Below are 27,226 nucleotides of genomic sequence, written 5' to 3' on the forward strand. Positions count from 1 at the left end.
GCGCGCCTCAGTGCTCCAGCTCTCCACTGCGCAGCGCAGTCCACTCCGAGACACTAACACAGCAAATCTTGCTGGAATAGGTCCTTAACACTGATTCAAGTTTCTTCATATCAACTTGCCAATAAATTGTCGATAGTAATATAAGTTAAATTTGTGACGTAATCCATACCAAAATAATCTGCTTTTATATCGTTTATAACAATTTTGTTTTAGGAATTATTACTACAAATAAGGGAAAATAATATAACGTCCATAAAAAATACTTTTTTTATGTTTTCCGATAACTTATACTATAACATCTCACTTAGGTATAAAAAGCAATCTTTAAAAGCCCATCCTAAATTATAAAATGCATTTGATAATTAACTAGACTATTTATAGAAATACATAAATTTATAACAACAATCTCATCCGTCAATTTTCATATTTTCTAGAAATTTCTTACTATCAACATCTAGTTTTGATACAAAATCTTGTGTTAAATGAAACAAGCAAAGGTTGTATAACTGTACTGTCGCATGTATATATATATATATATATATATATATAGGATAGCTGTACTTCTGTAATTTTTCCAGCATACATTTTATTACTCTGTGTTAACCTTATATAGATGAATTTACAATTTATTCAGGGGACTTAGTCAAGATACATTTACAGTAGTGTATGTAGAAAGTCGAAAACTAAATTTGTATGAATTTTTTCGAAACCTTTGTCCCCTTGGGCTTGAGTAACACTTTAGACAGATGACTTTTCGACAGACATGACCCACTAACGCAGTTTGTCACGTGACCAGTTTCATACAAATTTTGTTTGATTTTCTCTGAAGCCCCAGGTAGCTCTAATAATACCTTTCCTATATTATACAGTAGGCAAAGGCACTTATGGCGTAAATATTTCCGTAAAGGGTGACTTTATTTTGAAATAAATATTAATACTAGATATTTTGTAGTTAGATACGTTTTTGAGCAAATTTTACAATATCCACATTATCTTCAAAGACATTTCCGCACTACTTAAAACTTATCTCACATATATATATACACACTTTTTCACAGTCTTATTTGCCCGGATATAATTTTTTCATACTCTTCCGGTCCTAAACTAACGTATTTATTTTGTTTTGGGTCGAAGTAGTAAAGTTTGTCTGTTAGAATTGAGGGATTGTAGCCCTCCTTTTGTAAGTCCACCTTCCTGATTTTGAAAGTAGCTGTAATAGGAAACATATGATTAGAAGCTATAAGCATCCATATTTTCTCAAGCACGTTATAGATAGTAACACATAAGCGACACATTCTCTTGAGTCTTGAGTGAACAGGGGCTGTAGACAAAATCTCTTTATTACAGGCGTGACCCAGTACCGCCAAAGCAGTGAACCAATAGATGGCATTAATTTAAATGCTTATTGAAAAGCTCTATTTTATTTATAAATAAATCAACCGCCATAGCGCACTTAACGTTATTATAAGTTAAAAATATATGTAATATTATACTTATGTCCTATATAATATGTTAAGTAAATACTAGTTTTATTTTATTTTAAAAGAACAAAAATTTAATTATTTAGCGTACTGTCTATAAAGGGAAATTCGGTGGCCCTATACGCATAACCTGTATACTTTCGTTGTCCCGAGTTTTAGGGTCCTAAGGAATTAAGACAATAGTGAATAGTTTTGTAAAAGCAATATCTTACCAGTCATATCCAATGATTTCATGACTCGTAAGAACACTGGCCTGGCGTATTTCGGCAAATCCTTTGCCATATCTTTAGCGAGTTTCTCCAAATCCAAGGATCCGTCACTGTCAACTATACCGCACATTCCCGCTCTACCCTCGTTACTCGGAATCTAAAATATTAAAAAAAATTAATGAAATATATAGCGTTATAAGTTATATATACACACACACACACAAACACACACACATATATATATTTGATGTATTATGTTTCAGAGTCAGATACGGGAGATGTTAAAAATAGATTTTGACATGTCAATAATATTATGGAAGCGACAGTTTGCCCTAGTCTCGACTTTGAGTGACTCATAGACTGCGTATTTAAGTCTATTTTGAAGCCAAATTGCTTCATTATTTAACAATCCCATGAGAACATAGAGCAAATATAAAATTGAGATTAGCTCTGAATTTGAGGAAACAGAATTTTCATTCAAACAAAATACACTGAATTCGTTGAATCAAACTAAAATTGTACATTTATAAACCCAGTAAAAGGCGTCTTATAGAGTAGAAGTGTAGAAACAACTGACATACCTCTACTCCATATACAACGGCGTCTCTCTGGTCAGCTACCCTGGATATAGCAGCCTCCACTTCCGTAGTACTGACATTTTCTCCACGCCACCGGAAAGTGTCGCCCGTGCGATCCCGGAAGTAAAGATAACCGAGCTCGTCCGATATTAATATGTCCCCTAAAATATTTAAATAAGCATTCTTCATAAAACATATTATTAAAAATAACGCAAGACTCCAGCAATTTTTAGTGAGTATTTCCTGAAGTAGTTTTATCACAGAAAATCTAATTCGCATTTGGACTCACAGAATGTATAACTCTTAATAAAAGCAACCAGTGACGCCTAACTCTTGATCTTGGGCTTAAATTTCTGTATCTGTTTGGTAAATATTATTACTTTTCATATGGAAGTAATCAGCTATTTGTGCCTGACACGAGCCGTCGACTTCTTGGGTAAGTCGGTTTCCTTTTATCGTACGAGCATGAGTTCAATAAAAGTTCATTGGTAGGCACCAATGAACCTCTCATCGTAGGTCGTGCTGGTTCCCTAACCAGTCGTTGAAGCCAACATTGCTCTCTGACTCTAAATAATTCTCAAGTTTATGAAAGAAATTTTGAATGATAACTAATTTTAACCCATAAATATAGAAGTCTTTGCATGCTATGGAATAACGATTACAATTGAAAATCATTTTACCACGCCATCACATTCTAGTTAAAAAAATACATTTATTAAGGTATTGAGAAATTATACCTGATATAAACGCTGAGTCGCCGTGATTGAATACATTCCTAACTATCTTCTTGTCTGAGTCCTCTTTGTTCACATAACCCAGGAAAGCCCTTGATGGGTTATTAGGTTTTATTTTACCTATAAAAACACCTGGTTCATTTGCTTTGGCGACCTGAAAATATGAATGTAATTTTCTTAAATAAAAATAATACGCAATACGCATTTGTTTGAGACACTCATTCGAACTGGGATGTGTACGATCTTACTTCTTAAACATATGAAGAAGTTCATTGTAGGTGTCGCTACATCCCGATAATCTTTTTTAGACAATGAGTATCTAGCGACACTTTCAAGCTACAATCACTGCGATGACGTCACACCCTGAATCGTGTTTACAAAGTTATTCCGACCATTTATGGCCACTAAAGCTATATACAACTTCTTGACTTCACACAATGGTCAAAGGTCCTTCCTTATGGAAGGAGGCACTCCATCACAAGTATTAAATATTCAATTGAAATACAATATATTATCCGTTATTTTATACAAAGTATACATTTTATAAGTAGATTTTCTTAAATTATTGTTGAGTTTATGTACTTGTTGATGTATAATTCTCACCTGACAAAGTCCCTTTGAATCCCTTATCGGCTCTCCGTCTTCGTCAACTTTTATAATAGCTATAGGATACACTGCAGGAATAATTCGGGATACGAAACCTATTGCACCTGGCTTATTATCGATGTTTACTGGAAAGAAACAATTGAATTTACATAATCCATAGGGCATAGAGCATGTTTCTACATCTGTCAATTATTTTAAACATGAAAGAGGAAAAGGTTAGATAAAGATGTCAATCCAACCTGATATTAGTACGCTGGGAAATTAAAGTAAGTGGAGGCAAACAAGATAAAAACAGATAAAGTTAATCAGTTCAAGTGAAAATGTCTTGTAATGTATAAAACCACGAATATTGTAAGAAATACCTAAATGTATATGTGAGGTTGTTCAAGCAACATCTAACATTAATTATATAATAAACTTACTCTGTATATTTAAAAGAATATCAAAAAATAATAGTATTGACATTTAATCCTAATCTACACTTACATATGTTAGCATTTCCTTCTGTGGCCCCGTAGAATTCCACGACCTTTTTGATTCCAAACCGATTTATAAACTCATTCCAAACCTAAAATAAAAGAAATATTTTAGTTTAATAATTCAAGAAATACATACTATATAGTATTAACATTAACCAAACTATGGGGTATTTTTTAAAGTAAATGTTATGTACATAATGTATATGTCACAGCCAACTAGTTTAATTAGCCGTTGAATCAACAGCCTAGCTTCTTTACTAAACAGCGCCGTTTAACTAGCGGCCTGAATGATATTCTTCCATTTGATCAAACAGCTAGGCAAATGACATCAATCGATGACGCTACATTATCGCTATCCTGCCATTTCAATTTAGTCAATAAAGCGTCGGCAAACAACAAATGTAATGATGTTTTCCAAAGTTTAATGAAAAATAGTATGAAGTATACTGACACTAAGTAAGAACATTAATAAGATACATTTTAAATATATTAAATAATTACCTATTCAGCTTCTTTATTTCTATCACATCCTTAGCCAGCCAGATTATTAATAACGAACGCTGAATATATCTCAAGCCGCTAGTTAAACGGCGCTGTTAAGTTAAAAGGCTAGACTGTTGATTCAACGGCTTATTAATCTAGTTGACTACAACATATGAATCTGAGTTACAGTGATAAGGGTGAAAAAAACATAAGAATTAAGGGTGAACAATTACTCCTGTATATTTCACTTGTCAAATTCCAAATGTTTTTAGCGTACCAGAAATGGGCTTAGTGCTAAGCCTTATTTCGTATTCCTTAATAATAAAGTTGATTCATCGGAACTACTACATTTGACACATCTGTAACGTCCAATATATATGTTTTAACAAAAAACGTAAAATTTTATAAGTCGGAAAAATCTTTATTTGAATTTCCAAAGGTTTTTAAGACACCTAATAGCTTACTTAACCGACAGGAAGCTAAACTTCACCCCTTCCCCAGAAAGTGACTTATTATCGACGTATCACCTCGACGTCCGTCAGGTGTTGCTGTGCACCACCGCTATGTGGAACCAGCTGCCGACTGAAGTATTCCCGTACCAATTCGACTTAGAGTCCTTGAAGAGCGCACCAATTCGTAAAAGCCAGCAATTCGCATTCGCGAGCGCTCTGGCACGGAGTGCTTCCATGGGCGGCGGTATCACTCAACATCAGGACTCTCTTTGTTCTATAGAAACGACTTAATCTAGGTATGTAAGGGAATAGTTACCGTTGGTCGCATTCCGTTTCCATAGACAGTGCGGACTTTGTGTTGTCTATCAGTTGCCACTGGTGGTGTTGCTAGTATGTAGCGACACATTTCGCCTATGTAATGTGCAGCCTGTAATTTGTAATCTATATTTATATAAATGAATGCCTATCTCCCTTGGTCACGGCATCATGCATCGGCTTGACCGATTTCGCTAAATTTATTTGTTGTGCTTGTTATTGTCAGGAGAAGGTGGTTGTAAAAGAAAATGAAGAATATAGGGCAGAAATTAGAAAATGTAAGAATACTTAACCACCATATTAAATAATCATTTACAGTAATTCTCCGATCGGAGTTATTTTATTGATTAAATTATTGTTTTTCACATGGCCAGTTCCCATGTCGGAATACCAACAAAACGATTTATATAAGCGCCAGGAAAACAAAACAAAGAATTTTAGTTAATTATACCAATTCGAAATCAATATTCATAGTTAAGACAGGACGTTGTCGAGAACGCTATTAAAAAATTAAATGCCTTAGAAAAACCTATACACTTGCCGACTGGTCGACATCGTCAATAAAGTTTCTATAAATTAATTAACAAAACTCTTTAATACCGAATTCTCTGTATGATTTTAACCTTTGTCTTTGTTTGCATATCTTTAAATTAATATCAACCCAATCTATGCTTCGAAAACTACACAACTTAGTAGTTTTGACTTGCATTCCCTAGACAATCTAATTCTTGAAACTCCTACTCATAAAACTCCTTTACTGTATGTTAGCTGTAAGATTACTAAAAAATAAACCAAAAAAATAAAAATAAATAAGTAATTACATATAGAAACTAGACAAATTTCTATAAGATTTTTTAGAAGTTATTTTATTTATTTTAACATATAATTAAAATAGAACAACTCAGTAAATATATATTGATTAGTCCTACTAATTGATTTGTGATACTTTCCGATACTGCGCGAATATTGAGGCAATATTACACTTAATTTATATTGAGTATGTCAAAATGGATTTTGGCTTTCTGTATTGTCTGATTGTTTTGTTTTATACTATGTATGTTAGCTGTATAATACTAATAAATAAATAAATTATTGCCAAAATAACTCAGAATAAAATATTTGTTTGCAATCCGATATGTTACTTACAGTTGCCTTATATTTAATGCAGTCTGGGAAATAGGAAGTGGCTGAGAACTTCGTCCTCAATGCGACAGTGCAGCCAAAGATGAAGGCCTGGCCGACACTTATCACTCCTCCAGCAGAGTGGTATAGGGGCATGGGGCAGTATACGACGTCATTTTTGTTTAGGCTTCCGAGGAAATGTACACCGGATGCCATGAAGCACATTCTGAAAAATTGGGAGTAATGTTCTAATTTTTTTTTAAGGGGGGGTTGATGTGTATTTGATACCCTCATTTATTATCTACTATAATAGATGATATAAATAGATTGTTTATTTGTGTTGAAACTCCAGAAATACTGGAACACGATCAGAATTCTCATATTCATATTGGGGACCTGGCAATATTACCTTGAAGAGGAAATAACAGCAGCCTTGGGCAGACCTGTCGTTCCAGATGTGTATATATAGAGTAGTCGTCCATTAAATCCATCGCTATCAGCCTTGGTCCAGGTCGCAGGTGCTGTCGTCTCCAACATATGCGTAAAATCATTATCAGATTCGGCCGTTTTGACAGTGTCACTTGTGTTCAGTGGTCGACGGGTGAATTTAAGTAACCGGACTGATGAATTGAGCTCCTTTTTGACTTCTTGTAAAGCTGCAAGATTTAATTTAGTATTTACTTGTGAAGAAGTCAGGTAGGAGATTTTAATTTGTTATAATTGGTGATGCATATAGACAGTATCTTACAAATATACCGCTTATCGAATTTAATAATTTTTTTCTCACAGTGGTTGCCTGGAAGAGATCCCCTGAAAGCGATGAGGCCGCCAGTCGCCCTACTTTTCATTACATTATGTTCAATTTTTATATTGTACATAACGCAGTGTTAATATTTAATAATAAAAGTAACAAATTATGTTCATTAAATTACGTGTAGGTAATCAAATGGATAATTCAAATTTTAATTAACAAAAATAGTTTTTTTCTTCAGCTTAGAGAGCTTTTTCGCATTTTTAAAACAGATACAATGACACGGCATTTGTCGAGCGCATTCTTATTTAGCTGCCCGCCACTCAAAATACAATATACCTTGGTAATATAGCTTATATATATGTAATCTGAACCGTGCGCGGAAGATACTTTTTCTTGAGTAGCAAGCCCCTACTTATATTTGTTAGACGCATGTAAGATAGTTAATTCTAGTGAAATTATATATTTTCGAGTCTCAATGATTACACTTATTACATATAATCAACAACTAATTCATATATGTCGAGCAGTGTTGGCCTAGTGGCTTCAGCGTGCGACTCTCATCCCTGGGGTCGTAGGTTCGGTCTCCGGCTGTGCACTAATGTACATTCTATATGCGCATTTAACACTCGCTTGTAAGGCATACATCAAGAGGAAATACCTTACATTCAATAAGTTGACATGTGTCAGGCATAGAAGGCTCACCGTCTTATCTATTAAGATACATTATAACGAAACATGCACGAATCTGGGACATATAAGGTTGTAACGGTGTTTTTTCATATATGATTACATATAGCGTTTTAATGATTACTTTCCACAAATAAACCTGCAATTACATACACAATATGTAATCTTGCCGCTTTATATCTTATACTTCCGCGATCATTGTCACATTGTTTCATTATCTGTGATATATGAAAGTATGTTCACACGAAACCAACAAAAAGTTTCTCACCAGTTTCAAATTCACTTCCATATATAAGTACATCGCATTTTGCTACATTTATTGAATGTAGGAGAGTGTTTCCTGTCTGATTGGTGTTAATAAGTGGTGAAACACCACCAATCCTGGCGGTTCCAAGCCAAATTGAAGGCATTTCGGGATAATTACTCGCCATCACACCAACTGTATCGCCCTTTTTAACACCTTGCGCTTTTAGAACAGCTGATACGCGAAGACTGAAATCTTCAACCTGCAAACAGTTAAAATTACATTATAATTCATGTAGCGTGAGATTAGCTTTAAGTTTTAAGCTTATTTAAGTTACATTAAGTCTGGTAATTTTATAATTTTTCAGTGTTACTAGTAATTTTATTTTTGTTGATTTGTTTATAAAGTATAAAACTGAATTTCTTCCTGTTTTGGTCTTTCCTTAATATGGTTGCCGGGAAGATATCGCTTGTTAGCGATAAGGCCACCCGTTGCATCCCTAATAATTTATGTTATTTTTTTTTAACGAAGTTTAATTAAATATTCAGCAATTTTTTCAAAATCCTCATTCAGCTAGATTTACTATTTCTTAAAGTTTAATAAGCCTACTATATTTTTATTTTTTAAAAGTATCTTTCTTGAAATCAGTCAGCTAGACTATGAGCAGATGTGTTGAGAGTTGCTAGGTTAGCATCTAAATCAGGAAAAGCGCTAAGAAAATTTAGACCGCCAAAACCGAACACACTTTACTACCGCTGAAATCAATAATCATAGATTTTCGCAAACCTTTTGCTTCGATAAAGTATAAGTAATAAATTCTTGTACATAATTAATCATAATTCAAGTCTATACTTTCGAGCTTTTGCTTCTCTCAATAAGGACTCTCCATACATATTTCAATAATATCTGTTTTAAAATTACTTATGCTTTTTATGTTAAATATCTTGTGTCATTATGAGGGAATAATTAATCATTTGACATTTCAATACCTAAACCACAGACGGCTTAGAAAATTGTATTTCCCAGAAATCTGGGGGATTCAGGTTTGTTCTAGTTCGTAGAACAGAACATATTTCTTTAACTTCGTTGATTTGCTTAATTGTCTTTAATTATAGAAATTCAATTAAATCATATTATTATTATGTACGTTAAGAATATTGTATGTACTGTATATTTGTGTGTTGGAAATAAATTATAGTATAATAAAAATTATTACGGATACATGAAATAGCACATTGCTAACCTGTTTGAAAGTCCATGTCTCGTCTTCGAACAAGAAGCACGGTTTGTTCGGATGTCTCTTGACATTCTCGTGAAAGATATCCGGCATCGTCCAATCTCTTTTTGAGAAATTGTTCGTGAGCCTCAATATTTTAACATAGCAATATAATGCCCTGAAATAAATAGAAAAGATTGGCTTTTGATTTTCGTTTAAAAAATACATTTACTTCGAAAACAACAATTATATTTAGGCTATTTGATAAAATAATCTTCTGATTTTTTTATAGCAGTGAAAATAAAATATGACATGGTGCTCTGATGGCTCATCTGATGTTAAGTGATACCCACGGCCGCTCAAGTCTAGAAGCCTCGCAATTGCAGGCCTTTTAAGAATTGGTACGCTCATCGAACGACCCAAAGTCGAATATTGTAGGATCTCTGCAGTAAAGCTATCACGCACTTCCTGTCCTACATTGCTACATTGAAAGCGCTACTGTATACGCATTACAAGCCTATATATTATCTTTTACGTAAAACAAAAATGATTGTGAGTCATGAATCCATTAATTAAATGATAAATATGGTATCGGGTCATCACTGCTAGAATACAGGACGACATCCTATTTAAAGGAAACGTCTTTTGATCAATATCTTAACTTCTGCACACTGCTTAAAATGAACTACAATATATTCTTGATATTGTATTAAAGTATTAAGTTGTGCACTTGCTAACTCGAAAAACAAATTCCATATGTTTATGTCAATAGCATTTCAAGGTAATTCGTAACTTATATGTAATTTACGTATAATTCTTTGTTCTTTAGAAGCACTTAAATATTTAAACGTATCAGATAAAATTAATTGTTCGCGTGTTAAGTCAGAGTTAGTATATTAAGGCTTACTTCATATCCCTTGGCGCAGTTTTCACAACAATATATAGGAACCTCCAGAAATATAAAATCACATATAGCGGTACGAACACAGCCAGCAGTATAACACCAGTCTGCCAGTTCACAAACACAATTGTTACAGCACATGCTGCAGCCAGGACCGCCAGCGCCACAACCATTACGAATACTTTGGCCCAGCATATACCAGAACTGTTTGCTACACGGGTACCCTTCTCAATATCCCTACGTGCGTATGGTATCTGTCAAAATAACATTAGTTGAACTATTGTATCAGGTTGATAAGATATAGGTATCGGACAAATTGTATGAGTTGATGGAAAGATAGTAATATGGACTAAGTTTTCGCATTTAGACGCCCTTTTAGTCCGTTGTGCGTAAGATAGAATTTTTTGAGAGTGTTGGATTAGTGGCTTCAGAGCGCTCATCGCTGATGTCCTAAATTCAAGGAGCAGTGCACCAATGAACGTCGTGTATGTGCGCATTTAGTCTCTAGGTGAAGGAAAATAACCTGAGGGAAATCGGCTTGCTTCTAACGCAAGAAATTGACGGTGTGTGTCAGGCACTGAAGTCTGACCTACTTGAGTATGAAAAAAAAACAATGATCACGAAATCTAAGGACCAAGGGTGGTAGGTCCATTGCAGTTGGTTCGTTTGAACTTGCTGTTCAGAGTTGTAAGCAAGTATTCGATTTCAATTAAGGCTATCGATGTATACATTTCGATCATTCAGAAGATTAAGAATACAAATTAAAAGCTATACTAACGCAACACTTTTCTAATTAATGATCTGATAAGTGTCAATGATTAGTCACTTTATGGACGCATATGATGAGAAATTTCACAAATATTGATTTCTAATGTTTCAGTTCAACGTTGTAAACTTTCGTCGGTCTTGATGTACTTTCTAACAGAAGCCAAGACTTTCATAATACTTAGACGTTATAAGTGTTTCTCAATTTCCCCATGATAGTAAACATGAGAAATTATTTTGAAATTAAAAGCAATACTACGATGAATTCGTAGTATAGATAAAAATTGATATCGATTCGTAATTGTAAATTTTTAATTAGAAAAAGTTGCCCTACGGCATGGTCAAATCAACTACACAAATAGAAACAATTTCTTCTTTCAAGTAAGGACCTCAAAATTAATCATATAAACGTCTGGTAATCGTATAATCAATATATAATATCTTGTCTAACCATTTTAATACAGAAAACATCTTTGCGAACATTTTTTATTTTCAATTTTAAATCGGCTTTATTTTTTTATCAATACATAATGATACACCATTAACTATTTATTCGATTAAATACTTACTTCTAATTTATTATTTTTATCAGTCTTATTCATGTTATTATCAACACCGTCGTTCGACATCCTCGAGGCTTCAATGAGTTATTGTCGAAATTATAATTCAGGTATCAGTATGCATACATTTTGTTCACCAATTCTGGAAAGAAAATGTCAATTAATATAATTCTTAACCGCTATGGACAAACCTATAACGAACTTTAGTACGTAGAATTCTAAACCCCGACGGTGATGAAGGTATCATACATACGCTGATGTATGCCAATGTTTTTATCGTCATAGCAAGTGTGCACAGACCTCGAGAGTGTGTGAGAAATCTCATGGCAAATCAGAGTCGACCACTGTCATAGCTATTTGATAAATACTTATTTAATTTAATTCACAATTTTAAGTTTCTTAACTGAGAGCGTGAAATTAATATATATGGATTTTTAATACAATAATAACGAATGCGTGTTAAAACCGTCAGGCTAAATTATTGCAACTATTAGTTGTCGTTTTATCAAAACGAAAGGTCTCACGCGATAGTGGACGCTTAAAAGAAAGTGAAAGTCAATGACCTCTTGTAATAACCTGCGGTAGAGAGTGAAACCGAAGCCTCCCAAAGCCTATAACTATAGAAATATTATATGTTGTGAGTGAAGTAAAGAAAAGTTACTTGCTGAGCACGTTGCAAACTTCAATTAACAATTCTTATTGTTATAATCGTAATTTTTATAATGTCCATATATTAAGTAAAAAAAATTTTATATTGCATAATGAAATTATAATTAATACTAGTAGCTATTTCGCGGTTAAACCGTGAACATCGTAAACGCGTAGTAATTGAATATTATTTTGTTGCTGAGCTATTATGATGTCAATGAATTCAAATATAGTGGAGCCCACTAATCCGACAAACTACAGATCCAAGGATAAGATTCTATACTCGTGTGTACTCTAAAGTACAAATCATCATTCAGTTCATTAAGTACGGAATACAGAGCTTACCTTTTATTATAAAATAAATTTTCAAGGATGCATAAGCGAAGATTAATTAATAAATAATAGACCGAGTCTAATATTATTAGTAATATATTATATAGTATAGTATTTCTTGATATTTAAACTAATTCATTCTTTGTCACGATAATGACATTCTTGCTAAATTTTCCTTTCTTTGGAATTCTAGAGTTACTAGAAATAAAAGTATTTTATATGTATCTACGGCTCTCTTATCTGCTACTTTTAATGCTCGTATGGATAGGCTATCTTGATTTTACTATATCATTAATAACCATAATTAAAATATTTACATATTTCACACCTAAGTTTGTTCATAATGCTCTTAATGAGGTTGAACTTTTTAAGTTTCTATTTAGGTTTGATTAAAATTTTCGGATTTTTTTGGTGTTCGCCTATTTTTCGCCTTCCTAGTTTCTCTATGTTCTAATATAACTGATGAGTGTGTAAAAATTGTAACGTTATGTTTTTAAAAATGTATGTCGTTTTAGAACTTATAAATAAATTGATATAAACATATATAAAATGTATGTATGGAGTTCTTAAACTACTTTGAAAGTGAAAGTAAGTGATGGATAGGAACCGCCATTTTGATTAGAATAATTATTATGAATACTAAATGCATTTCTGAATTAGCTTTAAATTAAAGTTATAGATGTCTATCCTATAGATGCTAATAGTTTTATACATAAAGAAGAGAACCAACCAGCTCAAGTATATTTAAGAAAAATCACAGACTCATTAAATTCTTCTCTTAAAAAATATAAATAATTGTCATTCGTCGATATATACGATACGATATATGAATAAGTATATATTTTTGACGAAATCACGTCTGACTCGCCATTTATAGGTGGCGACCATTCGGTTCTTACAGCCATACAAAGCTGGAGGACAAATTATAACAGCGACCTCAAACTTCAAGTGGATCCCTACAAACCCCCAATCTCTTTACAAAACCGTTTCGACATGAGTGATTTATTTTCGATGTATATGTCAGAGAAATATATCATGAATCACGTCAATTCTTAGTCTTTTTATAAATTTAAGAAATGTATTAAAGAAAAGCTGTGTAAAAAGGCTTACTATAAAGTTAACGATAATCTAGTTGATAAAAGGGCCTGGGACTAGTGCTAGGCAGGCTAGTTGTAATTAATTTGTTTTTAAATAAGTGTTGTTTGATGATTTCCTATTTTCAAAGAGTACCGAGAGTTTTTTACGCCGCCTTTTTCTCGGCCTACATCCTCTGTCTTCTTTGCCGATGAGTAGGGATGTCTACTGATTCAAATTTAATGACGTATAATAAACATATTTTATTTTTAAATTGTATTTGTCAGTTAGAATGCCAGCTACTGTTTGAAAAAGATTTGGTTGGAAGTTTCTTGTTTAAAAGGCCAAGAATGATTTCAAGTCGCAGATCCGAGGGAGTGAAGGAATAGAACACAAAAAAATTGAGGATTCATTTGAAGATTTTTCTATCTATGCAGTATCCTTGACAAGCTGGCAAAATTTAGTTATTTGCTTTGGGTACGATGATCACACAAATTGAAACGAGTATTGGTCAGGTAAAATCACACTGTCATAACATGAGCGGTGGACTGTTTGGTTAACGTTAATATTCAAGGTTAAGTAAACGTTTTAAAAAATAGAATTCTCGTTGTACAGGTATTTAAGGCAACTGAACCTACGAAGAGAATAAAATATATTATGACCAGTAAATAATATCTTGTTTATATACTGGTCATATTTGTTTAAATTTCGTTACCTTATTAAGTAACCACAACAAGATATAACTGAAAGTTTTGTTTCTTTCCCTTGAACAAAATAAATACAAACAAAAAATTAGGAAACGAAAATAACAATCGTTTTTTTGGTGCTAATTTTCAAGACGGCTGTAACTTTTTGGAAATTCTTTCTAATTTAGCTTACTCAAGCTGGTCCTACGATCATCAGATCCAGCCAATAGATTAAGATCAAGACAAGTTTTAAAATCTTATAGAGAGGACGCGATTTGAGTATTTCTTTCAATTCTTTTCTAATTTCCTTTAAATAATGTAAAATTAATTACAAATTATTCAGATCGGTTTAAAAATACTTTATTTATTAAGGATTCACTTATTGAGCAGTTTTAAGGAAGTTTGGTTGTGTACGTCGTGTTATCAAATTATTAAAAATATAAAATAAAAATAGTAATTACTCTGCAAATATATAACCATGTAACAGCGTGTTAGATTAGGTAAAATAAAGAAACAAAAATAAGAATGTGCACAATATTTCTTACAAAAGTGCAGGTAGATTGCATCTATGTTACAGCAGGAATTGTGTGATTAATGAATAGAAATAATTTCTTAGACTCTCGTTCACAGGTATTAAGAAATATCGTTGCAATTTATATCAGCCAATTAATACAAATATTAATAAACCATTCACTAATGAAGGTTTATTCAACAACACTCATTTAAAAAGAATTTCAGTAAAAAAAGCCGCAGGATCGAGCATAGGATAGAACTAGAAAGGATGGAGGAGGAAGGAGGACTAGAAAGAGTGTATCTGAAAGCACAGGTTAGACCATAAAAACGCTTCTTAATGCAATTTGAAGTCAGTGACACTTTTTTAAACCTATGTATTATTTACATAACACGTTATGTAATGATGTAAACCAAAATGAATATAATTACACCAATCATACAGATGCAACACAAGATAACGGTATAATAACGATATATTCTATAAAAATATATTTCGTAATTGCGTAATTATGTGAGTGTTGTTTTGCAACAGCTTTTTTAATTAAAATATTGATACATATTCGCTTACTGAAGGCTATACTCGACTCTAATACTTACTCGATGTGTTACGGTCAAGTGAAAGTTTTAAATGTTTTTAAACATTACAAATATTAATACATTATATAACCTCATGTTTAATATAGTATATCATCTACATATAAATATAATTTTAAAAGTTTGGTCTCTGTAGCTATGAAAATATTTTTTTTTTTTTGTTTTAACTTTCTATTTATACATTTTTAAATTGTATTATTTCTACTATGTTCTTAACATTTTGAATTAATATAATTTCATATTATATCTGATATTATTTAATTGTGGGTGGATGTGAATTGCTGTAGGCCCAATTCGAGTGATTTTAACTTTCTACGTTTGAGTCTGATTTTACTGATATGAAGCTGTATACGAAGAGAAATTGGAAATAAATATTCTTTTGTTTTATTTAAATCTTGATAAATGCTTGATATTTAGACTACGAGCTAGCTCGTAGTTCAAAAAAGAAATCTAACGTACAGGCGTTAGTAATTGTTTGGATTAACGGTAAAATAAAGACTCACAGACTAATTGGTATGCATTGTCTTTCTCTTTGACACAAAGATACCTTTGTCCACCGCGGATAGCTAATTTATGTGTCATGACCAAAGTTAGGTATCTGAACTTGGAATTTATAAACACCAATCATACAAGGTCGGTGTACTTGCATATGGTGATCATTTAAAATTCGCTAACAATACGCGTGTTAATCTAATTGTTATCCCACAATACTAATGCCCACGGTATTATTTGCGTACATTACAAAGACGTGTGTGTACTTATGTACATGCGTTAGAATTGTACTTCTTTGGAGTAAGGTAAATTTGACTCTACGTTTTTTTTAAAAAACGACACTAACAATAGAAAAAACTAAAATGTTGACTATAGGCAACTTCAGGGTGTCGGTTTTTTGCGACGGTGTAAAAAATTACTGTCATAATTTTCCCTAACGCGCCAAAAGAAGTAAAACTTTAAAAAAACTTCATTAAGTTTATTGGTTATAAAATATATAATGAAATTATTCGCTATAATAATAATTACATTTACCTTTGCTGTATTTGATAGACCTAATTTAATACGCCTACTTCAGTCTTCGTCATCGTACGTAAAACTTTTGTATAAAAAACTAAATCTTTGTACTTAAAAAACATTTGTGAGAATCCAATGAAGTTCGATATCATTAAGCATCCTCTAATATCCCTAAATATCCCATTTATATTATATTTCCCTTGCGATACACCAGTCCTAGTGTAATATTTTTTTAACCAAAGTCCAACGTACTCCATGTACAATTCCGTGTTCGCTATGCGACTTACCATGCACTTCATTAAATGGCTCGTGAAACGTAGATTTGCTAACTTTTGTAAGAGCTTATCATTGTCAACCATCCAAAACCCTATCTTATGTCAACAAAAACTACATCCACTTGTCCGCCGCTGTCTACTTTAGGCATAATGTTCCTCGTGTAGCTTATGATGTAAATAATTCAAAAGTAAATGAGTTAAATTTCGAAGAAATACAATAAAATTCTACATTAATAAACAATATACTGGAACCTATATGTAAAATGTAAAGGATGCTTTATTTTGACAATTTTTATAACAAAGATTTTCAAGGTTTAAGGATTTTATTATTTACTGAAATGATTGTATCAAGTATCGAACAAAAAAGGTTATGCACGTATATTAATGTCTTTTTTTGTTTCTCTACAATGTACTATTTTAATATAAACAAAAAATATACATCGGTATATAAGGAAAAACCAAACTGCAGATTAGATTTATGCCAGTTCGGTTTTAACGTCTTCAAAAATGTGCAATAAATATAATATGCATTTTGTTGGTCAATGTTAAAACGATTATCGTATTTGTTTTCACTATTTCAATTTTTTCAGTAAAATTATTTGAATTGCTTCTTGAAAATCAATCAACCGTTCTCTACATTTAACAGCGTTTCGAAAGCACATTATTTATTTTTACCTCCTACCTTTTATTAAGTAAATATATAAATCGCAGTCGGGTAAAAAAAATTAATTCTAATAAAATTAAAATCATCCTTACAACAAAAACGGATGGTCCAACACAAAACGAATCCCGGATATTCTGAGTTTCATGTCAAATAAAACTATAATTGTATCCGGTTAGAAGGCAGATCAAGTATTTAAAAAAATCTTTTTATCCGGTACACTCGTGACAGAGCGGTAGGCGGCCCCTATTAAAAGGGGCAGATGTGATGCACTTCACGACGTTTCGCCATCGTTACCTATTAGAGGTCATCCTGCTACACTCATTGAGTGTACCTCCTACGGCAGACTCGATCTGGTCACTCCAACGCGTAGGTAACCTTCCACCTTCCCCTGGACGACAAGGCGTTCCATGGACTGAACACCACACCAACAAAACTTGACATTACAGGTCTAACTATTAGCCGAAAGCCAAAATACTTCACATCTTTCAATCATTACTAATTTATTGAAATTTTTCATCACATTTATTTTGGAAACCATGCAAATTTAGTTTTATAACATTCGTCTGACATTACTTAGTGTTTTAATAAAAATCCTTTCGTAAGTGTTCTAACCAGGTGCAATAATTCATCACTTCTAGAATAACAACCTATTTAATATTGGAGCGTGTAGATTATTATGCATATTAGTTTTAAGGTCAACTTCAAACATCAAACTTAATTGTATAATCTAGTTTCATTACATATGATTACAGATTGATAATTTACATTTGTTATCATACCTTTAATTGTAATGATTGTATTATTTGTTCGTATTATTCGCATTTCTAAGAAAATTCACAACATTGTTTAATACAGTTTATTTACATTTAACTAAAGTATGTAGGTTTCATTTTGTTCGATAACTTTTTGCCATCTTGTAGGTAGAGGTTCACAGGGTTCACATGATCCCATTGCTATAGAAATTTTGGGGCTTCTGATCAAAATACCACAACAATTGGTTTTGGCAGTCCTCTCGTGATGTTAACCTGACACTACCTAAAGAATTCTGAAGAGAACGAAACAGGTGGAAATGTGAAGGTGCAAGGTCAGGACTATACGGCGGATGCATTAACACCTCTCAGCCAAGCTCTCTTAATTGTTGCTGAGTGGCTAAAGATGTGTGAGGTCTAACGTTATCATGATTAAAAACCACACCCCTTCGTTGATTAATTCCGGCCGCTTTCTCTCAACTTCTTGCTTTAATCTCATCAGTTGTTCACAGTAGAGTTCACAATCGATGTTCTGCCTGGTGGTAACAGCTCATAATGAATAATGCCCTTTCAATCCCAACACACATACAGCATTATTGCGAGTTATCCCGGATTGCGCCACAGTCTGTGAAGCCTGACCGGCCTTTTTCGCACGTTCTTGTCGTACGTGATCCAATGAGTACACGGTTCATTAGGTTTATTTCAGTGAGCTTTAAGGTACCCAAATAATGAGCTTTTTTGTGTACCCAGTTTTTTTCAAATGCACCAAAAACTGTTTTGTGGTCAATTGATTGATTGAGTTCATTAGCTTCCAGTTCTTTACCTACGTCGTAACTACTACTACTGATCTTGCTCCACTTTTTCAAAAATGGTATCCAAATTATCCGTAATAGGGCGACCAGAGCGACGTGCATCTTTTTTGTAGTTAATTTTAAAATGTCTCGAATTTCTTCATTAGATTCACTCATCTTGACAGTACGAAAAATAAATAAAAATCACACATTTTCCTAATTTGAATTTGATATTACCTTTTTTTAAATGTAAACTGTTAATGATACCAAAAGCAGCCAGATACAAATAGTATATACAGCCAAAGAGATTTTATGACAAGTTCATACGTACTATAATGCCGAAAGACTTTTTCCCCAATCTTAAGGGCTTTTTTATATTCTAGTGGATTTCTTGTGACAAGCGGACCATCGGAGTATGAAAGTTAGAGAATAGTATACTTGTACTTGTATATGTAAGAGATATACTTAGAGAATTGAATCGCTGTGATTGCATGGGCAAAGTGGGTATGGAGCCAAATGCAATTTTTAAAACTCTCCATACGCTTAGTATTAGTAAAAAGTTTATGTACCGGGCTATTAACTTCAGTTAGTAGCAGACTGTTTTTAATCTCAAATATATGTGTATTGGTGAAGTTTAAGAATGATAATTAACATGTTGACAATTATTTACGTGTTTACAGACAAGGCCATGGACTGGTGCGACGCCATTTTGCATAGACAAGCGTTTTGGCGGGTTCAAGATATAATAAATGTTAATTATGAAATTTTAAGCCAGTACTAAACAGTATTAAAATTAAGATTTTTTATAGTAACTAATAATCTGAAATTGTTTTTAAAAATATACAGATAGACTATTTGCTTATATTAGAGTAGCAAAGCGTTATGATTTCTACTGGGAACCATAATAAATCACTGGGATGACCTTACTTGATCATCAAGTGTAATTTCTATGAGGTAATGGTTTTGTAAGATCATTAATATTTGACATTGCATTACGTATATGGTATGCACACCTAATTAGTTATTACTAATACGTTAATATTATCCTATTGCTTTTGTTATATGAAACTTTTTGTTTGTTAAATTCCGTATCAATTATTTGGCAGAAATATTAAGTAAATAACTAAAGCCAATAATAATAAGAATAAATCGTTTATTTGCAAAGAAAGTGGTCAAAATCGAAGTGTAACTTTGCGATTAGTGTCGAATGTCGGAATTATTTGTTAGTTTTACACATTCTTCTAAGCAGTCATATTATAAATATCTCTAACACTATAGAAAAGAGTTACTTCCACAACGTAAAATGGTATTACAAAGTTTCCGTCTTTATTTTGTAACATTTATCGTGACACACAATTAAATAAACAATAGTAAATTACCATTGAGGAAATAAGCAGCTTAGTGTTATGAAATAATATTTTTATGCATATCGATATGGCTTTTGTATATAGAAAAATAAATATACTGTGAATTAATACGCGGTAATAATGACTTATAACTTACATAGACAAAAATATGCCATAGATTGAAAAATTTTTAAAAACTAAATTACTTACATTCCTTATAAAAATACTTTAGTAAAGACGTAAAGACAATTTTATTTTTAATAAGAGCCTTGTACTAAGTAGTAACTCTCATCTAACTTCTCTACTACACAAGTGCACTGAGAACTCTCTATTCCATAACTCTCATATATGTACTATTATGGCGCGAACTTCCGCCAAAGTATCAATGGCTTCTATATGGCACAGCAAACTTCAATCCAACTGTCCAAGTCAGTATTTTACCGACTTCAAATTCCGAAGACGGAAATATATTTTACTTGTAATTCTGTGTCATAAGTGTAGAAAGCTTTGGGAAAACCTGTCTGCGACAGTCTAGACAGCCCGCCTATTTATCTATCTAACTATCACTTAATAAATTAAATTATCATTAAACGTAAATTAATCAATTAATTTGTATGACCCATCTTGGCGATTAAAAAGAGTGGCGGAGAGTTATTTTGAGTTTTAGTATGAGTTTATTACTATCGTAAGTTTTTAAGCATGGTTCGCTAAATGTTGATGTTACATTGTAGGTTTGTTCGGATGTCACGGGGTCGGATCAACACGGTCAAGGAAAATGGAAGGAAACAATGTTGGCACTCTTAATTAACCATGACTTTTATGTGTATTTATTATGTACCGCTTGGCTAACAAGTAATGACTACTTCTATTGGTACTTGCGTGAACATCAAAATTGTGTAATGTCAATTACATATGAAGTCCACTTAATGCATAAAACTATAAAAAAAATAGGTAATTAGGTACGAATACAATTTTTTTAAATGATGTCTTTTGGCCGACTTCAAAATAAAGCAACAGTGGAATATTACTTAACTACTATAACAGTAGTAAACTTCTTAATACCTATGTATAATAAATCGGTCTCCTTAGTAAACTGTGGTGTATTCTGACTTGTACAAAAGTCAAGTGCGCATTTCGACACTTGCAGTTTTGTCAATTGTCATTTTTGAAAGATCATCCACGCCTTTCACGTCAAATCGACTTTTTGGCTATGAAGATTTATAGATGAAGCTACCTAGGCTAGATGACCTATAAAATGTTTACATTATAGAATGCATAATTTTGAATTGTTATGTTTAATCATTTGTTTTAGATATAACATACATTGATTTATTTTATGAATATTTATCAAAGTTGGCAAGTGACGATAAGATAAGTAAATTATTTGTTTTTTTAATTAGTATTACTTTTAATCTTTATTATTTTAAATCTTTTACAGTATTTACTTGGCAAATATTAATAAACGGTTATCCAACTATTGACGTAATAAAAGACAGTAATAAAATCCCAGTTCCAATAATTATGACGTCGTCTAATAACAATAACATCGATGGTTCTTTCAATATTATCCATAGAGTTAATGACGCAACTTTGAAATGAGTAAAACGAAAACATCGCCAATAAGGTTTCCTAGTAAGCTCGCAGAAGGATTCATCCCTTGCATTGCTCATATATATTGAGGCTACTTAAACAACAAGCATTGTAAAGTAATTAATACGTTGTTCTTTCGAAGTACTGACACGTTATACAGGTGTCAGATGGTCCAAAACCACTAACCGAACAAGGGCAAACCAATAGAGCGATGGGCCGATGGGATCGAAATGGTAGCTAGATTTGGATAACGGTGGCACAAAATAAAATATGGAAAATACTTTTGTTAAATATATTTCCATAAGATGTGGATGAATTAAGTCTTATTTTTATTTCAAAGTTATACTATGTAGTATAATTTTTCCAGTGGCACCTTGTTTATATAATTAGAAAAAAATGGTCATGACTTTTGACCGAGTATTGTTTCTAAACGACGTGATTCCCAAAGAAACAAAGTTTAATTGTTTTGATATTTTAGAAGACTGAGATATTATTAATTTTTTGTTGTAATTGTCTATTACACCCAAGAAACAATGAGGCCGGACATATTCCTGTCTAGCTCTTGCGGTAACAATAAAAGTCAGTAAAATTTTACATAAACTATCTATGAAATTATTTTCTTCTATTTGTCACAACGACAAAGCGGAGTCTCACTTTAATAGTTACAATATAATAAACTTTACAAAGCTTAATAGTCTGTGTAAGAACTACGAATGAAAACATTGACAACACATATATTACCACAGACACGCGTATGTTTTAAAAACAATATCATTTAGTAAACTTGAATATATTGTTTGAAAACAGATCATTATTAATTTTCATCAATATCGAGTTGTTTAATTTTTTGTATTATAAACTCAAAGCTTAAAAGAATCCCTCAAAGGTGAGGTGGTGGATTCGTTCTTGCTGGCAGAGCAACATATCATTATGTTATTTCTATAGTTATTAATTATAAAACGTTATCAAAAATACACCAGCAACTTTTGCCGTTTCGAGTCTAGAGTATGCCGATTTCCTCCCGATGTATTCCTTACAGACCATCGGTGACATTGGTGAACGACAGTCGTACGCTAAGCCTTTACGCCAACTTTTTTTTTTTAATATTAACACAATTACACAAGTTTGCGAACAATCGTGGTCATTGGTTCCTGTGCCAGGAGGTTGCTTTAAAATAAGAGAATATAACTGTAACTGAAATTAAAACTCGCGTTCAACATTCTTTAATAATAAAATACTAAATTATTTTAAATACACCAATGAGCCTGACTATACTCTGGGTATATTTATCTACCGAGTCATGGAGAGTCTGAAAGTATGCCAAAATAGATGAATTGTTGCAAACCCAGCATTAAGGCGACTACAAGGCCCATCAACTACGTTGGCTGGTACATCTTTTCCGCATGGGCCAAGATACTGAAGGAAGCCTACCGACCGGCCTAGTTACCGTTGGATCGGCAGAATGGAGGAGAATCTGCTGGAGCCGAAAGTTAGCAATTTGCGGCCAAGGCCATACGTTTTGAAGGCCAAGGGATATTTTGGGTGGCAGAGCTAATAGAGAGCGTGAATGTGAGTCATAGAATTGTACTGTTATTAAGAAATCAGAGAAAGCTTCACGCATCGATTTTTGTTGTAATGTAAATTGCGTTGACATTATGTGTGATTACCTAACCTTACTTCCTATATAAATAGATAATTAATTATTATCATGAACTAATATTATATCAGTACTTACGTAAATTAAGATATTACCGATTTTCGATATGCGTAATCGGATAAAATTTCACAGTGATGGATGACAATGTTGTGAAAATAATTTAATTATTAATTACCAGTTGGAACGTTAAAATGCCAACAAAGCTGTTACGACGGGATCGTAAAATTTAACATTAGGAGGAAAATATATTTTAAATAATGCTTGCGTAATGTCTACATAAATTAAATTTTATTTCATATTAAATAAGATTTTGAACGTTTTATCTAACTAAAGACGTATGGTAGACGTTGCGAGAATGGAATCAAAAATAATTGTTCTGGTAGAGTTCTATCATCAGTTCGTCCTACCATAATATCAGTTCTACTTCTATATTTATTATTTAAGTATCTAGTAATATAGAAAATAAGTAGTTAAAATAGTGTTGTATATAAATAAAACTGAATGCCAAAATATGTTGCTAAGCTCAAAACTCATTAGCCATATGATAGTAGTAACGTAAGTAGCTACATAAAAGATTTAAGTATAAAAAAATGTTAGGCGGAACGAACTTCGCGGGGGGCGTCTATTTTATTATAATTATTTTTTGGCATCTACGCTGTAAATAATGAAAGAAATTGAATAAAACGTTAAGTTAAAATATTATTATTAGGTAGTCAGTTGTTATATTTCGATATATTACTTATTAAAGCAAAATAAACAGACCCGAACGCTCATAAGTTTTCGTCAAAATCCCGGTAATAATTTGAAACCCGAAAATTCTTAAAATCTACATATTTCACGAGAAAAACAATGCTTTTTTGCCTATAACATTAAAATACCACAAGTTTATATGTACGGCCTTGAGCTTCTTAATCTTTTTCGTCTCAAATGACACGCTTTCATCACCATAATTGTGTAATATTAATCACATATCGAAACGTCTTTTAAAAATGGTAATAAAATTATTATTTTTTTTGTTCTCCCCGCTATGTTTTATATACAATATATGTTACGTATTTAATAATAATCATATAATTTTAAAAGTATTCCTTCTAATCTTAAAAAGGTTAGAATAAAGTACATTTAAATTATTATTTTGTTTAATTAATTAATAAATCGATTTTCAGCTTTATAATTTAATTCCTAAATATATAGAAACCATTTTATTAAAAATTGTAATCAACTTTTTATATTATAAATTATTAGTTTTAAAAAAAACTTACCTATATTTGTTGGAGAGGATTATTGTCCACGATAAACTCGAAACTATAGAACTCGTAAACTTCACCCAACACGCGTGCTACCACGACAATGGCGGTTGTCGAAAAACGAAATCGCTGAGCTGCAGCGGTGGGGTGTACTATCGTAATCGCTTAATCGCGAAAGTAGACACATTTTACTGAAAAAAATTAGGCATAAACATCTTTATATTCTTAAAATCAAATCTTAAGGCAGTACCAACTATGCCACACAAATATCGCTTAAAATCACTAAGAAGTATGTTTTTCAGTTTTTAAACAAAATATTTATTGTTTTGAAAGCTTAAAATGATACAATATAACTTAGGTGGGGTGAAAGTAAACACATTTTGCTTTAAAAAAGAGGCATTTACATCTTTATATTTTTAAATTCAAATCTTAAGGCAAGCAGTAATGATTCCAACTATACAACAAAAATATCGCTTAAAAAAAGCTAAAACAGATCAATGTAATCTATTTTGGCATTGTGTATTGTCTACGTGTTTTTTTATTATGTGCATATGTGTTAGCAGTAAGATTACTAATAAATAAATAAAATCTTCAAGACATATGTTTTGTAAGAGTTGTAAGAATACAATATTCTGTGTAACTTAAGTGGGGTATACTAACGTAATCACTTTATTGCGAAAGTACTTACTTCAAAAAAGAGGCATAAAAATCTTTATATTCTTCAATTCAAATCTTAAGGTAAGCAGTAAGGAGTAAGGACACCACCTATGCAACACAAATATCGGTTACAAATCTCCGAGAAATATGAAAGAGTTTCTTAAACAAAACATTTTTTGTTTTGATATAATACAATACTCTGTATAACCTTGATAAAAATGCAATTTTAATATTAAAACAGAGATTGCTGTGTGGGATAGAAATTAAGTTATTATTCATGTGTGAACGAAACACAATCAGCCACTGCGAAAGTTGGGTGATATTAATGGAAACAATCTCTCGGTTGATGAACTTTCTTTATTTTATCTTTTCCGCTACATAGTAAAAACTGCACCATTGTTATAAGTTAACATGACGTTTTTTAGTACGAACACTACTAGTATTCTTAACATAAAAAATGTAATTCAACTTACTAGGTTCAATAGTCAATACAATAACATGAAAAAGTATTAGGTACCATGATGATGTTGTATATGATGAACTGGACTAACGTTTGGCCACAATCCCACCTGATGTTTAGTTAGATGTGGCCTATTGCAGGGCACGCCTGTCTAGGAAATGCCTATTAACCGCCACATAAATGAACCTATATTAAACTGTCGAGGAAAGATGGAAGGGGGCAAGGAGTGCCACTCCTTCCCTGATTTTACTAGAAACGACGATCCAAATCTTGCAGTGCAGCACCTGGGGATGTCAAAAGCGAAGAGGTGAAACTTCAGCATGCTTCTAGATGAGCGTTATTTATAAAATACATGCACTATAAATGAATTTATAGTGCATGCTTATTCTATACATGAAGCCAAAACATTTAATTAAAGTTCTGCATTTAAATGTACTTGTGCAATCCATCAAGAAATTGCAACAGACATACCGCCAAGGCGACAGGATTCTCTCCTTTGACCTTAGATTATTATATAATTTTGAAGATCGTGTGAACAAGGCATTATTCTATCAGAACTGAATATTTTATACAAGTCTTTTTAATACACCGTGGCCTTGCAGGTCTCCATTAAAAGCTCATTAAACTCTCTATACTAGAGACAGAAACGCGCGTCATTATTTACCGACACGTTATGATTGTTTATAGCAAGAAGACCGCATCGAGAATTATATATCCTTCGAAAGGATCATCGTTCATACTCTGTAACTTTGAATAGCGTCAGTGATACTATTACCCGACGTTTTCGTATGCAAGTTCGGATCGCAAGGAATAAAATCACATTATTGTGATCGGGATCGCTGTTGGAAATTACAGAGTAAGGGCCCAGAGAAGTTTTTAACTATTTTATTTGACGAGAATATAATTAAACCAGTATGACGCGGACGTCCTAAACCCATAGATCAATGGTTGGCAATCAGAAGTCTGAGACCGGAGAAGAGTTTTTTAAAATGATCAACACAACCTGGAAATTTTTCTTAGTACTACAAACTATGATATGTATCTTTGGGTTTTCATTTTATTAAAATATAATGGTTATTTATTAAAAATAACAAGACCAGCTTTAGCAGAAATTAATTTCATTTATACGTGAATATTGTCGACTTAAAATACCTTATGTATGTGCGATTCAGGTATCCAACAAAACAACAAATAATGCCTTCGAGACTATATATTAATGAGTATTTAAGTTCGATTCCAGATGAAAAAGAACTTTTTGAAGGCAATAACGTATCTGTCCCATACTTCCTGGGGGGTAAGGTACACAAAGTAAATGTGTAAAAATACAAGTGATAACCTTTCATTTAAA

At 32.4% G+C, this 27,226-nt stretch overlaps 1 protein-coding gene across 1 annotated transcript; it reads right to left on the bottom strand.

The window, feature by feature from the left end:
- Positions 1–253: 253 nt before the first annotated feature.
- Positions 254–24,946, bottom strand: LOC123711103 (long-chain fatty acid transport protein 4-like). The gene is made up of 14 exons (XM_045663518.1): positions 24,777–24,946; positions 11,596–11,728; positions 10,268–10,515; positions 9,388–9,538; positions 8,169–8,406; positions 6,869–7,115; positions 6,484–6,685; positions 5,339–5,449; positions 4,095–4,176; positions 3,606–3,733; positions 3,006–3,156; positions 2,272–2,429; positions 1,694–1,847; positions 254–1,210 (listed from the first exon to the last, which is right to left on the bottom strand). The coding sequence occupies exons 2-14, from the start codon at positions 11,653–11,655 to the stop codon at positions 1,053–1,055; spliced, it is 2,088 nt and encodes a 695-aa protein (XP_045519474.1). The 5' UTR covers positions 11,656–11,728; positions 24,777–24,946; the 3' UTR covers positions 254–1,052.
- Between the last annotated feature and the right edge of the window lie 2,280 nt (positions 24,947–27,226).

This window comes from Pieris brassicae, chromosome 6 (assembly GCF_905147105.1).
Source record: "Pieris brassicae chromosome 6, ilPieBrab1.1, whole genome shotgun sequence".
Taxonomy (NCBI): domain Eukaryota; kingdom Metazoa; phylum Arthropoda; class Insecta; order Lepidoptera; family Pieridae; genus Pieris; species Pieris brassicae.

Coding starts and splice junctions, on each gene's coding strand:
- LOC123711103 (XM_045663518.1), bottom strand. CDS start 11,655: ATGTCGAACGACGGTGTTGATAATAACATGAATAAGACTGATAAAAAT. Junction 9,539..10,267: donor ACTGCGCCAAGGGATATGAA/GTAAGCCTTAAT, acceptor TATTTATTTCAG/GGCATTATATTGCTATGTTA. Junction 7,116..8,168: donor TGGAAGTGAATTTGAAACTG/GTGAGAAACTTT, acceptor TAAATCTTGCAG/CTTTACAAGAAGTCAAAAAG.